The following is a 15,461-nucleotide window of genomic DNA, read 5'->3' as shown; positions in this document are numbered from 1 at the left end:
ATTCAGGAAGACGAATCTTCCCGACTCCAGGCCTGGCACTACATTCACTGTGACTGGGTTAAGCCCATATTAACCAACTCTCATTAGTATTTGCTTAAATAACAGGTGACAGACTATATAAGTCACCTCAAGCTTTAAGTAAAGAGCCATGACAAAGTTTATGTAAACTCAGGTAATCTCTCTCGGGCTTCACCATCCCAGCAGGACAAACATGAGCCTCTATCCATATTCCAACGAAGGATGACACTGAAAACTGTCCACATAGACCAAGTTGATTTAAAAAATAGACAACCTCCAAAGTATTCAGATATCATACCCTAAAAGTTAGTCCTTAAAGTAAGAAAATTAGTAGGCCAACCTTAGAAAGATTACTAATTAGAAACCTGCAGTGTTCCATCCCTGTTAGTTCTGACCAATCATTTCTCCAAGGATGGTGATCATGGACAGGACAAGCTCATAAGGTAGAGGCAAATCACAGGAAAGAACTCACCTTTAACCACTCCTATTCTTAGCCCTCCATTTCCGTTTTTTCAGATATTCTAGGTGAATTACAGCACATAATTTGATAGATAATTTTCTACCTTGAGAAGAATGAGGTGTTTCTAGAGCATGGGTGGTACCCTCTTACTTAAACCCTTCAGTCTAATAGAATATATGTAGACTAAGCCATATTTCAACTGCTCTCCCCATGGCATATTTCCCTCTCTCCAATATATAAAGCCAAGTTGTGGCATCTTTCCTGTCCTAGAATATTTTCTTAGGACATTTCAGGGGCCCAAACCACTTCCTCTGAAAATAAATTACGTACAATTAAATCCGAGAGATGGTCTGATCCAGAGCTGAACCCACTTGTATCTGAATCAGAGGGGCTGCTGGAACGAGAATCCAGGACAGGACGGGCATCCAGGCGGGATCCTCTCAGAGATGGTGTTGGAAACTTTTCCACCAAGTCAGAGTTAGTGGGGTCCAGGGGCAAGAAGCCCAGAGGAGGTTTTCCCAGTACATTTCCCAGTGGGTTATTGAGCATGCTCAGTACTAGGAAGGAAATGAAAGGTAACCCAATTTAAGATCATAAAAAATTTTTCTTCTGTCTTGGCTACCTCCCCCCTTCAAGAGATCCAGAATCAGGGTCACAGTCAGTACAAGATAAACCAGAATATTTGTTGTCTAAGACTTGTGGGTTGTTTTTTTTTCTAGATATCCAAAGCAAGAACAAAAAGCCACCTACCAATCATCTTTCTGTTTAGCAAAAGTTTTATCAAGAAGCTAACAGGCTATTCGAAAACAAATTAGACAATTCAAGTAGCTGAAGAAATTCCCTCCTCACAGCAGATACCCGAGCTGACTTACATTACAATCCCCGCCGTGACTTGGGCTACTCTATTTTAGTCAAGTCCAAATCATAAGTATGGAAACTAAAACTCAGAGTGGTTAAATGACTGGCCCATGGAATCAACCGGCAAAGATGAGATTAAAATCCAGGACCTCCAACTCTAAACCAAGTGTGTATCACTGCCATCTTCACTGAGGAGGAGGAGGTCAAGGCTGAATTTATCAACTTCTCTTGCATTATTTGCACTTTGCATTACTTTGTGATTAAAAAAAAATTAGATCCTAAATCCACAATCTTTTTATCTCTACCAATCTAATAACAGCTAGCATTTATACAGTACTTTAAAGGCTAAGTGGCTTTCATATTTTATCTCACTGGATTGCTAATTAATACAACAGTGATCACCAAACTTTTGGGAGGTCAGTGAATAACCTGGAGTCAGGAAGACCCAAATACAAAAACAGTCTCTACCCTGGGCCAATCACTTAACCTCTGTTTCGTTTTCCTCATCTTTAAAACCAGGATAATTCTAGTAATAGCTTCCAGAGTTGTTGTAAGGATCAAATGGAATATTTGTAAAAATGCTCAACAAACCTTAAAGTGCTACATCAATATTAGCTATTATTATTAGTGTTATATTATCCAACCACAATTCTATATAGATCAAATATTCCTGGCACATTAAAATTTGGACACATTACTGTTTTGAAATTTTCAGGATTAACTAGACCCATCTTCAAAGTACTCTAAATCAGAGTTGAGAATATCAGCTGCATAAAAGGTGGTTACAGTTTTTTTTAAAGTAAGGTAATTGGGGTTAAGTGACTTGCCCAGGGTCACACAGCCAGTACGTGTTAAGTGTCTGAGGCCGGATTTGAACTCCGGTACTCCTGAATCCAGGGCCAGTGCTCTATCCACTGCGCCATCTAGCTGCCCCAGGTAGTCACATTTCAAAGCACTGTTCCATGCAATCAAAGGTCAGAGCACCAGAGTCAGGCCCAAAGGACATTGTCGCAGTATTCTTTAATCCAGAAATCCTGTTAAATTTGAGCTTTTTTATTGCTTTTGGTAAAAACAAAAGCCATTTTTATTTATTGCAACTAATATGGAAAAAGCATGCCCACGAAGCAGGCCTTTTGCCTTCTCCCAAAGGTACATGGGCTCCAATTCCTGGCCACAAAGAATCACGTGGAATATTTCTGAAAGAATGGAGTTGCCCATTTTCTCACTATATATGAAAGCCATGCTACACTGTATTATTCACTTATTTATGGCATATTTATTGTGCTAGGCAGTAAGGTGGGCTAAAAATAAATGTGCTAAATCATGTCTTCAAAGAGCTTGTAATCTAGTTATTAAGATATAACCAGAACTGGGGCAGCTAGATGGCGCAGTGGTTAAAGCACCGGCCCTGGACTCAGGAGTACCTGAGTTCAAATCTGGCCTCAGACACTTGACATTTACTAGCTGTGTGACCGTGGGCAAGTCACTTAACCCCCGTTGCCTAAAAAAAACCAAAAACCAAAAAAAAAAAAGATATAACCAGAACTAAGGAAGCATTAGGGACTAAAAAAAAAGTCAGTGTATAACCAAAGGTTAGGGTCAGGTGCTCCTAATGCTTGCTGTGATACAGAGGAAATGAAGGAGGGCTAAATGTGGCAAATACGACTGCCAGGTCCAAATGAAATCTCCCCATCCCCACCAAGGACAAGGGTTCACTTAGGTAAGTAAAAACCCATCATGAGCACACCCACAACACAGTGTGTTAAGGACATGGGATGAGAAGATTGGACTAGGTGGGCTCTTCTAAGAATATTCAGAGATCTGTTGAAGTCAGGTCATAAAGGACCCTGAATGACAGGCAAGAAGTTAGACTTGATGTAAGAAGAGACCAATTAAAGACTGGGGGGGGGTGACTGGCCTGGTAACAGAAAAAGGGGAATAGATTAGGGCACAAAGACTAAAAAATGCCGCTAGAAGGCTGCTAGAAGAACCCAGGCAGGAGGTTAAGGGTTTTAATAAATAGTTTCCCTATAGCAGAAATTATCTGCCCAGGCAGGACAACTGACAACACCACTCACGTGGCATTTGTTTGTGTTCACGACCTATCTCCTCTACTAAACTTCTCGAAACAGGTAATACTTTACATTATTGCCCACAAAGAAAGCCTCACAGAGTCTTACCCATAATAGGTTCTCAGTAAATAGTTATCAAATCAACAAGAATTTAACTTCTTTCCTATTTCAGAGACATAAACAAGATATTATTGTTAGGAAAATCTACCACAACTAGAATGTGGCCTTCCTGCAAAGCGTTTATGAACATGTGGACTATGTGTGTTCCCATGTCTATCAGAACTAAGAAGCCATGACTACCTTCCTCTGGTGACAAGCAGAGCAATCCAAAGAAACCACATCCAAGCAACATTTGATAAGGCACTTGCATACATTTAGGACAACCATCAAGAGCTGGCAAATGGGACAGTGACACTAAGAGCTAAGTGGATCCTTCAAATAAAGTCTTTGTATTCTCCAGTCTGATGTGCTATACCACTCCCTCCCAAACTGCAGTTCAAGAGATAATTGAGTATACACCAGAGCCCACTGCTTGGGTCCCTTATCACTGGACCACTTTGGAAAGAAGAGTGATGCTACTACACAGGTTGCTCAGGGTCACCATGAGGCTGCACTGTTTTAGAGCTGGGTCCAAGCTATTTATTTGTTCAGGGGCTGCAGGGAGTCCACTGTGGTGCCAAGAAGTGGGTAGAAGTAATGACCAATCTCAGGCCTAGATCAGCTTGCAAGAAATTTCTTGCCAGCTCTCAAGTCTCACACAATTTTTGCATCCTTTATAGTAAGCTCCACCGGACTTAGGATAAAAGGGCCTAGATTCACTCTGCTTTCCTTGTCCCGCAGGAGGCCAGATACACAAAGTAGGCACCCTCTAAACCTTTCCTTGTATCTTACAGACAGATCAGGAATGAATGCCGGGTCTGTTTGACTCTAACCTCATATTTGTCACACCCCACCTTTTCAAAGACAGATGAACAAAGACAAAAACAGACATTCACTCCCTCATTCTTAGTTATGACAAAGACCAAAAGCAAAACCCTGTAACAAGCAGCTGCTTCACTGAACCATGAAGGGGTTGGCTACAGTTAGAGATAGATAAATTCCCTCTTAAAGAAAACCAATTAGCACATTTGTGTCATTTAGATTAGATGCACTTTTAGGACACCTGTTTCTATCTGGAGCATATAAAGTAACGAGGACTGTGGGGGTCTGGCACAGTTTTAGATCTTAAAATATTTAGTCCACCAGGACTAAGTCTTCATTCTCATTGAGAAAATCATTTTGCAATCCCACAGGCCGAAGACATTCCACTCCGGGCAGCAGTCAATCCCTCCCAGAAAACACTAGTCTATGCAGACACTGGTACAACCCTAACTCTTACAGAGCTCTACTGAAAATCACGATGAAATTATGATTCTTGAGCTTCATCTAAGTGCCTCGGAGGAGAAAGCCCCCCAAAGCTCCTCCATGCCTCTCGTCACCACTCTCCCCTGGAAGAGACTAACTGATGTTCCCTCTTCCTATTTGTAATGGTATAATGGAGGCACAGGCATGTTACTCTTCATGATGTCAAACTGCAAACAAAACAAAAAACAAAAAAAACCCAAAACTACTCACTACAACTCAGCCAAGACCAAAAGCCCTCCAGGAATCTCACGGCTGAGAGAAGTCTTACTTTAATCCCAGCCCACAATGTACCTTTTTTTTTTTTAGTGAGGCAATTGGGGTTAAGTGACTTGCCCAAGGTCACACAGCTAGTAAGTGTTAAGTGTCTTGAGTCCAGATTTGAACTCAGGTCCCCCTGACTCCAGGGCCAGTGCTCACAATGTACCTTTAAAAGTACCTCAAAATGAATATTAAACTATTTAAAAGACAAATAAGTAGCTATATCTCAGTCCTTGTTAAGAGTTGAAAACATTTATTGATCAAATAAAAAGGAAAGAAGAAAGAACAATAGCCTCCTATAATCAAAAAAATTTAGCCTACCAATAAATCTAACCAGCCTTCTTCAAGGTTGTGTGTCTAGTGGTGATATTTTGGATCAGCCCAAATGGTGAAAGAGGGTAGGGGAAGGTAAGACATATTTCATTTCAGATCCGAGTGCCTCTGTAGCATAACTGTAAATTCCAAAAACATTCTGACTACACCTTCTCCCCTGCCTGGTCCTCCCTTATTGCACCCACGCACCCACACTCTCCTTCCAATCTACTGCCAACAAAATCTTGGTCCTGATCCTAGGGTTCCTCTATCTCAGTATCTTTCCTGGTTCCTTATTGATTCCAAATAGAGCCTCTGCCAGGCACCCAAAGCCCTTCACAACACCTCCCACATCACCCTTTCTCAATACTGCCCCCAACCCTAGGCCTACTCGGACACTCGACTCCTGCTTCTCTGTTCCCTACCCACCAGGGCCTTCATTTCATTCAAAGTCCTACTCAGCAACTCACAAACCATCTCATCCAGAAAGATGGCCCCATACCCCATCAGTACAAACTTTCCTTCCTTAGAACCCCCACAGCATTTTGAGCAATAATTTTCTAATGCAACTGTGTAATATTGTATATCTTATTTTTCTTTAATTTTATCTTTTAAAAATCCCTTTACTAGGCTAAGCTCTTTGAGGAAAGGAAAAATTTATATAAAGTTTTCATTTCCTCTCAAGCCTAACACAATAGGAGTTCAATAGTATATTTTCTGTAGAAGCAGAGTAGAATGTTAGACTGGACTTCCATTACCTGCCAGAACCACTGCAACAGCCAAGGTTGCTCTTTGTCTCCAGTCTCTCTTCACTCCCATCCATCTTCTACACTCAGCTTCCAAAGAGATCTCTCTTACGTTCAGGTCTGACAATGTCATTCCCTCTACTCAAACCCCAATGGCTCCCTGTTACCTCCAAGATCAAATATAAAAATACTGTGTTTGGCTTGTAAAGACAATGCAACCTCTTAGAACTTTTCTGGTCTTCTTACACTTTGCTCCCTACACCAAAGTCCAGCAATACTGACCTACTTGCTGACACTCCATCTCCCCAATTCAGTTTTTTCACGTGTCCTCTTGTTTTCTTAACACTCCTTCCAGTGTCCTGGAATCCATTCACTTGCCTTAAAACTGCCCCCAAACCCCGGAAGCACTTAAAGTGCTACAGTGTCCATTTTGTGAAATGCTTTCAAGTAAGGTTCCTCCCAAAATTTTCCAGACAGTTCCCATGCCACAAGCCTGAAGCAGTCCCTACACTACTTCAAACCCCTGTAAAGACCCTAAGAAACAGATGACAAAGGAGGCGGGTAAGAACAAGTGAGTTAACTGCACCAGGACATTTTTGGGGGACAGTATCTGACTAGTTTTGGCCACATGAGAAAAACTGAGCTTCCTCCTAGAAGCTGAACCCCACCCCCTTAACTGTCAATGGCCTCCCTTGTTCTCTTCCATCTTCTCCTGAAAATCTGATCTTCTGTCCCTCAGTTCTTAGAAGACATGCACAAAGTCTAACACTAGTCTATAACTTACCAACTGACCACAAAGCATCACACAGTCACAGATGCAGCCATGGTAGAGCTAATCTATGCAGTAGCATAAGCAGTGTTTTGCATGCCTAAGGATCTACCTGGATAAAAGTGCCAACTGCTAAAGATCAGAACAAAGACAAGTTAAGGCACAGGACAAGAATGACTTGGCAAAAAGGACTTGATTCCTTAGCTCCAAAACTTCATCACTGCACTGTCTCATTTATTGCTTCAAATAATACCCCCTCACTTCAAGTTCAAAATGTATTCCTTGCTCACCCAAGGAAGCTGACTTCTCAGAACCAGAGGCAGGGAGAAGGAACGGGCAGTTCCAATACAAAAGATAAGACACCGCAACAGTGAAAGACCCCAACTGTTCAAGCTTAACACTACCTACAGCTAAGAAGAAAACTCGGCTGGGTATATCAGAAAAGAAGCCATTGTTTTAAAGATTAGAATATGGCAAGCAAAGCAAGATGAGAATCTGGCACACATTTCTATAGCCAAATGTAATCTCTCCATGATCTATTTTCTTTTTTAAAAATTTTTTTAATTTTAATTTTTTTTTTGCAGGGCAATGAGGGCTAAGTGACTTGCCCAGCTAAGTGACAGCTAGTAAGTGTCAAGTGTCTGAGGCTAGATTTGAACTCAGGTCCTCCTGAAGCCAAGGCTGGTGCTTTATCCACTGTACCACCTAGCTGACCCCGATCTAATTTCAATAGTACACTATTCAGTTTTAGTAGAGATGTCAGCTGTTCAATTCCCATAGCCTCTCTGAGACCCCAGCTCTCATGTGTCACAACAAAATGGAAAAGATAAAAATCTCAGCCCGGCAACTACCAGTCCCCATATCTTTGAATCAGCACACCATTCTGCCTGAGCTTATCCTCTACCAAGCCAACACCTGGAGAAGTAACACATTTAGGTAGTATAAAGCCATTCAAATCTAAAAACGAATGAGCTCACTAACTTCCTCTGGAGCACAGGTTCTTAATCTAGGGTTCATGGGGGTGGCTAGGTAGCACAGTGGATAAAGCACTGGCCCTGGATTCAGGAGTACCTGAGTTGAAATCTGACCTGACACTTGACACTTACTAGCTGTATGACCTTGGGCAAGTCACTTAACCCTCATAGCCCTACCCCCCAAAATCTAGGGTTCATGAACATATTTTAAATATATACATGTATATACATATTTCTTAGAACTATTTCAGTATATATCCATTTGTTTTCTCTGTAATCCTACGTGTGCATAGGCTTCAAACTACCAAAGGGTTCTGTGATGCACAGAAAGGGTTAAGAACCCAGACTGCCGAGAGGTACAGTAAGAAAGCTGTGGGAGGTAAAACACGATCCTGTAGAAAAAGTAGGTAACACAAGTTTGCTTCCGGGGTTTGGGGGCAGTTTTAAGGCAAGTGAATGGAGCCCAGGACACTGAAGGAGCGTTAAGAAAACAAGATGACACATGGAAAAAAAAAACCCACCTATTTCACAAGTCTGCCAATGGCAGCCCTTTCCCTTAGCATCTTTTTGGGTCCCCAAGAAGTTTTAGTTGATCCCTTTCAGAATTCTACTTCTCTCTAGCCTTCCCCTCCCATTCTGAGGTATATAGTGAGGGCAGACAGTTCTTTCCTAGGCTTTACCCCTGGTGTCTTAACTATATATACCACAGTAACACAGACTAGCAAGTCCTGCAATATTTTAATCCTTTATGACATTCATCTTAAACAGGAATTCTCAACTTGGGAGTCTGTAAGCCTGTTTTTTACCATTTTGGTAACTATTGTTTTTGTGTGAGGCAAATGGGGTTAAGTGACTTGCCTAGGGTTACAGAGCCAGTAACTTAAGTGTCTGAGGCCAGATTTGAACTCAGGTCCTCCTGAATCCAGGGCTGGTGCTCTACCCACTGCACCATCTAGCTGCCTCGGTAACTATTTCTAATATAATTGGTTTCTTTCATAATCCTAATTTATTCACTAAAAAAACAAAAAACAAACCACATTTTCGGGGCAGCTAGGTGGCACAATGGATAAAGCACCAGCCTTGGATTCAGGAAGACCTGAGTTCAAATCCAATCTCAGACACTTGACACTTACTAGCTGTGTGACTCTGGGCAAGTCACTTAACCCCAACTGCCTCACCAAAAAAAAAAAAAATTCAGAAGGGGTCAAGAGGCTTCAGACTGCCCAAGGTATCCATGATTAAAAAAAAATAAATGTTAAGAGCCCTTGAATAGCTGCACCTTTTTTTCCACCAGAAAGTTCCTATTATCCTCTTAAACACATACCTCCTGATAATTTCCCGCTTTCCATCCAGAGAACCCCCTCTTTGAAATCATCCTTAACTCTTCCTTCTGCCTCTCTCCGCATGTGTGGTCAGTTTGTCAGGTCTTACACACACATCCCTCATACCTGTGTGGCCTCAGTCCTCTTCTCCCAAGAGCCACTACCTTAGCTCTAGACCTCAACACCACTTACCCCCACTATGGCAACAGCCTTAACTGGCCTTTGCCTCAAGTATCTCTGCAATCTATCCTCCACAGACTTATCATAGTGATGAAGTCTGGACTTAACACATTACTTAACTGCACAGGAATCTCAGGTACCAACCCGCTGGCCATTTAAAGTTCTCCAACCAAGTTCTAAACCTTTCTATCTTCCTTATGCATTGCTTCCTTCCAGGTACTCTATAGCTCAACCAAACTGGCCTTCTTGCTAGTTATTATTAAATACATTTCCTTTCCCACCTCCATGTCTTTACGGAGGTGTTATGGTATAAGAACAACAGCCTCAGAGCCAGGACACCCTGGGCACAAAAGAGTTAGCAAGCATTGTATAGTTAGCTTTACATAGTACTTCAAAGTTTGCCTGTAACTTTAAAAATATCTCCTTTGGTGCTCATAAGAGTCCTAGGAGATGGGAGGAAATTAAGGCTGAGTGAGAGTGGTTCAGTCACTTACCCTGGGACACACAGCTAGTGTGTGGGAAGCAGGATTTTGACTCGGGTCTTCCTGATCCAGGTCCCATGCTATACCTACCTGCCTCCAAAAGTGCTACACCTGACATACCTTGGCTTTGCAACTCTTGAAGATAAGGTTATTTAATCTTTCAGTGCAATTCACAAAGACTAGATTGTAGAGATGGTAATATGAAATTCTCATTTGGGGATTTTCCTATAAATCAGTAAAATGACAGATCCAATCTCTATCCCATTCCTGTGCACAGTATGTCCCCCACAGCTAGAATGCACTCCTCCTCCTTACTTCTGCCTCCTAGAATCCCTCATTTCCTTCCAAGCTCAGCTTGAATGCTACCCACCTACATGATCTGATGCCAATAGGGCCCCGCTGCTGAAACTACTATGTACATTTTGCATATTGTTACGAGTACATCTTCCTTCCTGTGATACAATCTAAGCCCAAGGGCCCATTTAATTTTTGTATCCTTAGGGAGTAAACTAGTGCCCACAATGTTGTAAAGTTTTCAGACGTTATGTAAATACGATGCTGTTAACAGCAGTGATTACTGACAGAGTACTGTTTCTTGCACAAGCACTTAGCTTGGTCTATTTCTCTGAGGCCACAAAGCTATACCTGTTTTATGAGTAAGGGGGGGGGGTACTAGACTGAAGTTCTTCCCAACTTAATTCCCAAACATTTCTTAGGAACTCTGTAGCCAGACACTGTCCTAGTGACATAGACAGCAATGAAAGCACCCCTGCCTCCAAGAAGCTTACACTGCCCAACCTCCCGTTATACAACACTGATCCCATCTCAGCGGCACTATCATTTCATCACAGATTTCTCTGATTTATGGCATGGTTGTCCTAGTGTTATTTGTTTGTTTTTTTGTGGGGCAATGAGGGTTAAGTGACTTGCCCAGGGTCACACAGCTAGTAAGTGTTAAGTGTCTGAGGCCAGATTTGAACTCAGGTACTCCTGACTCCAGGGCCGGTGCTCTACCCACTGCACCACCTAGCTACCCCGGTCATCCTACTTTGACCCCATTCATCCATGGTCAAAATGCCCATGGAAGCCGAGCCTCTGGCAGCAGCTTAATGAAGTATAAGGCCTCATAATACAATTGATGTTACTAGGCATAGAGTCGGGGCCAAGCTAGATGGTGCAATGTTGTGTTGAACATCGCAAAACAAAGCCTTCTTCATCCTCTAACCTTGTCCTCCTCCTCAATTACAGAAAGGGGTAGGGAATGCTTGACTTCTGGAAAGAAGAGCCACATTTCCAAGGTCTCCCTGACCCAGTTTCTGGATGTGGAATATTCCATGCCAGATAAATTACAGTCGATGAAATTAGCAAGTCTCTCTTGCCACAGTGGAGAGGGAGATTCTACCACTGATAGATGTTGCAGCTGCTACTCTTCTGCTCTCCTTAATCAACCAGCCAAGATCTTAAGGAAGCAGGGTTAGTTGGGGGGGGGGGGGGTTGGTGAATACTGTAACTGACATGGACCCAAAAGTCTCATTGCCACTTGTTACCATTACAACTGTAAAGCAAGACAGAGAAGTCACTACATTCTAGGATCCACATTAATAGCAAAAGCTATTATTTTCTTATGTTCCAGATTCTTCAGTCCTGGAAGTTCTCTCTCAAACTTACCATGACAGAAAAGTCTGCTTTAAGTTCACAACATTAATCTAGTTTTAATAACCAAAAATCAGTTCGATATCTGCCTTATGTGACCCGATGACAAGGAGACACCGTCACTGTTGCAGAGGAACTGCTGTCCCTGTTCATATCCAGCCTGTGCCTGGCAGGGGCTGCAGATACATCCCAGGCAAGGCAGGGTGAGCTAAGTGCCTAGAATGGGATTGCAGCTCATTAATACGATAGCACAGAGGCTGTGGGAGACCAAATCAGCAATAATATTTTTAGACTAATTGTTAACTTTCTCTACTTTCATCCTCCTTTGCCAGCTCCTGTGGATTTTACAGCTGAGTCACCACCGGAACTTTCTAATGCATTCCCCAGCAGCACAAAGCCACTAGTGTAGGGAGTGGCAGGATCAGGGTCACAGAGACAACAAATGCTCAAGCTTTTAAAAGCCCATATCTACCCATCAGTTCTCCAATCTACCCCAATACCATACCAGCACAAAACTCATATGGATAGATGAGAATCTGATCTAAAATGAACACCACTGAATCTAGTCCATTCCCTACCCCCAGCACCTCTGCTAAACAATCTTCATAACGCCAATTCCTCAGGTCATGATACTTATTATAAATCTAGGCGAGTGTCCTAGAAGGGGATTATTCTGAGGGTTTAAATCATTAACAGTGATTCCAGGCCTCAAGTGGGCACACTACAAGGAAGTTATTTATGTAGTAATGTAGGTAAAGGAACAAGAACATACAATTTCCCTTACCATTAAGAGAAGGTCTAATAAAGTAATGAGACATTATAAACTGTGGTTATATACTCAATTTTATCCCAGTATCTAAAAAGGACAATGCCCAATACATGTAAGGGCAGAGATTTTTTTTTTAATTAGATGAATGTAGGTGCCACATAGCTGTCACACAGTATTACAACTGACCTGTATACATAAACAATAGGGTTTCCTCTCTTCCCACCTTGGGACCTGTTGTAAAACTGGTTATCTTCCCACACAATTAATAAACCTTGATCTCTAATTTTGAACTCTGCCATTGTTCTAGGAGTAACTAATTTCTTCTAAGATATCCATGAATATCTAGCTTACTCTTCCCCAGCCCGGCTTGGTTTTTCTAGTCTCTGTTAATGTCTGGTCCCACCTAGCTAACTTCAAAAGTAATGCTTCTAAATCCCAGATATGTTATATATCTTCTACCTCAATAATCCACCTCATAGCAGCTCAGTCATCCCCCAGAGCCTCCCAATTGTCTTCTTACAACAATGGCTCATTTTTTCCTCTGGGTATAACCGAAGTTTGAAGCCCTAAGGTCATTGTAACTGTTTCCCTTTTCAATGACCCAACACTGCCCTAATCCCAAATACCCTAAAGAATTGTTGTATTATTAGAATTAAAGAGGTATAAGCAACCTTAGCTGTAAGTAAAGACATAGCCATCTAAAGTATGAATTCTGTCCCATCTATACCTTCCCCAAATACTGCCCTAACCTTTTCTTGAAGATAACCAGGCTTGGGGAATTCACTACCCACTCCACCAAGGCAGCACACATAGCATTCTGATAACTGCTACAATAGGCCCCTCAATTCCACTGATTCATCCTACTTCCAACCCTCTAAAAGCTAAAGCAGAGTGTTCTTTCTACATCAGGGGCTTGGCAGTCTGGTGAAGCCTAGAAGGACTTCAGTCCTTCTAAGGGCTTGAAAGGCAGTTGCTGAAAGACAGTTATTAAAACTTTTTTTTTAAAAGCACAGACAGCACATTATGGGACCACCTAACAAACTCTTACAAACAAGGAACATGAGATTAAGGTACGTGCTTTGCTCAAGGTCACAGATGATAGAGAGAGGACTAGAATTTAGAGCTCCCCACTTCTAGGCCAGTGATCTACCACATGATTCCTTTACATCAAGAATAAGCAGCGGGGCAGCTAGGTGATGCAGTGGATAGAGCACCAGCCCTGGATTCAGGAGGATCTGAGTTCAAATCCGGCCTCAGACACCTAACACTTACTAGCTGTGTGACCCTGGGCAAGTCACTTAACCCCAAATGTCTCACCAACAACAACAACAACAACAACAACAACAACAACAATAATAATAAGCAGTGAATGGTTTTTACATTTTATAAAGTCTTATGGTATTTAACAATGGACAAACCATTCTTAGACCCAGGCTGTATAAACTGTAGATTTGGCCCTCAGGCTATAGTTTGCCAAACCCTGCTTTAGGTCCTCCCACAATGGCCACTATTTTAGTCACAAGGACTGGATATGGTCCTGCCAACTGACTAAAAAGCATCATTAGTGTCCCAGACCACATTTAACATTTCTCCACACAGAAAATGCTTCCCCACCATAAGCTATGCTGACCCAGTGATATACAAAGGGAATTTTCTATCTAGGTGACCTGACATGATTATAATCAATCTGGTTTTAGAATACAGGAATCAAACAGACAGTGGTGCCCACAATGGTCCAAATATGTTCCTTATGTTGATATAAACAACACATCCACATTCCATGTTGGTTATTTCTGCTCATACCTTGAAATGAACAAGCGTGCGCGCGCACACGCGCGCACACACACACACACACACACACACCCCTCAGAGTTACAGGAGCGCTCACCTACAGCAAGAGTGACATTATCTAGAGTCCTGGAATCTAAGATGCTGCAGCAGATATTGATAGAGGTTTCATGTGAAAGGCTACTTGGAAGAAACCAGAGCTGCAGTCCCAGCCAAGAATGCTGACAACTCAGCTCTTTTCCTACTTGGCTCCAGGTGGCAGACACTGAGCAAGCCTGATGCTGGGAGAACTAGTAGACAGACTGGTCAGAAGCTGGGGCAGGTGGCAAAACCAAGGTTCATTTTAGGATATTACAAGACTCTTTGAGGAGAAATGCCGTTTGTCTCTATCAACAAAGGCTCCTTTGACCTGAACTCTGAATTACACTGACTAGCTATTTTTATACTAGGGGTGGGGAATTGCCAACCTGTCCAAATGCTAATTCCCCAGATGTGACAGCTCAGTTGATGAGCAAGGATGAACAGAATAGTTCTACCATTAGAAACCATGTCCTAGGCCTCCAGGATGCCTCACTTCCTCACAAGAGTGCTTATCCCAACTTGTAAATATAATGAGCCAAAAGAATGTGCTTGCCAAAGGACTAACCTCTCTAGAGAGGCTTGTTCATAATTTGAGCCTTCAGATTAATTACATTTATATCAAACTGGACAAGTTTTACTTAGGTGGGTATAAAAAGTATGCTGACATCTACTCAATAATTGTGACCAGCTTCCTAAATATTAATACTCTGAGCAAATCTATAGATAACATGTGGAACATTTACATGTAAGGTAATTCTGAGTATGTTCAAAGGCTCTTCATTAGCCCCACTCCCCCTGCCAAAATTGCTCCTCGATGACTTATTCATCTTGCTGGGGTTGCACAGAGCCTCAAGATCTGACCCAAAGAAGTCCATCTCCACAAGGATGCAATGAACAAGAAAGTAGTTGGACTCAACCCAACCCAGGACGACTTAGATGGCAGAGCACTTGGTACATAGAAACAAGATGGACATGGGCCAAGGACATAGACAAACCCAAATCAGGGCTAACTTGGTAGAGGTGACCAGAAATCCTGTAGCAGCCCGTAACAGGGAGTATCTGTTAATACAGATTTGAGATATCAAAAACAAAAACCCACAGGTAGAAGGGTCTTGTCCCCAATAGGAAATGTCCTGAGTTTTTAATAAATCAGGGATTGTCATGCAAATAAAAAAATCCTTGGAAGGTTTGGGGGAAGGAGGGAAGACAGATTAGACAATGTCTAAAATCCATTCTAGAGGTAAGAGTCTAATACTGTGAGCTTTTTAAAAATCCTGCTGCATTCTAACCCCTTTCCCCAAAATGTCTGAATACT

The 15,461-nt window shown here is 42.1% G+C and overlaps 1 protein-coding gene across 11 annotated transcripts in view; it reads right to left on the bottom strand.

Annotated features, from left to right (window-relative positions):
* The window catches only part of CPEB1 (cytoplasmic polyadenylation element binding protein 1), a 65,410-nt gene that overhangs the window by 18,536 nt on the left and 31,413 nt on the right, over positions 1-15,461 (bottom strand). For all 11 annotated transcript variants that reach the window (XM_043984565.1, XM_043984562.1, XM_043984564.1 and 8 more), the window contains one exon: positions 809-1,035. In XM_043984565.1, coding sequence (XP_043840500.1) covers positions 809-1,035 — 227 coding nt within the window. The remainder of the gene's footprint in view (positions 1-808; positions 1,036-15,461) is intronic.

The sequence above is a fragment of the Dromiciops gliroides genome, chromosome 2, assembly GCF_019393635.1.
Source record: "Dromiciops gliroides isolate mDroGli1 chromosome 2, mDroGli1.pri, whole genome shotgun sequence".
Taxonomy (NCBI): Eukaryota; Metazoa; Chordata; class Mammalia; order Microbiotheria; family Microbiotheriidae; genus Dromiciops; species Dromiciops gliroides.
This window is presented reverse-complemented; position numbering and strand designations above follow the sequence as displayed.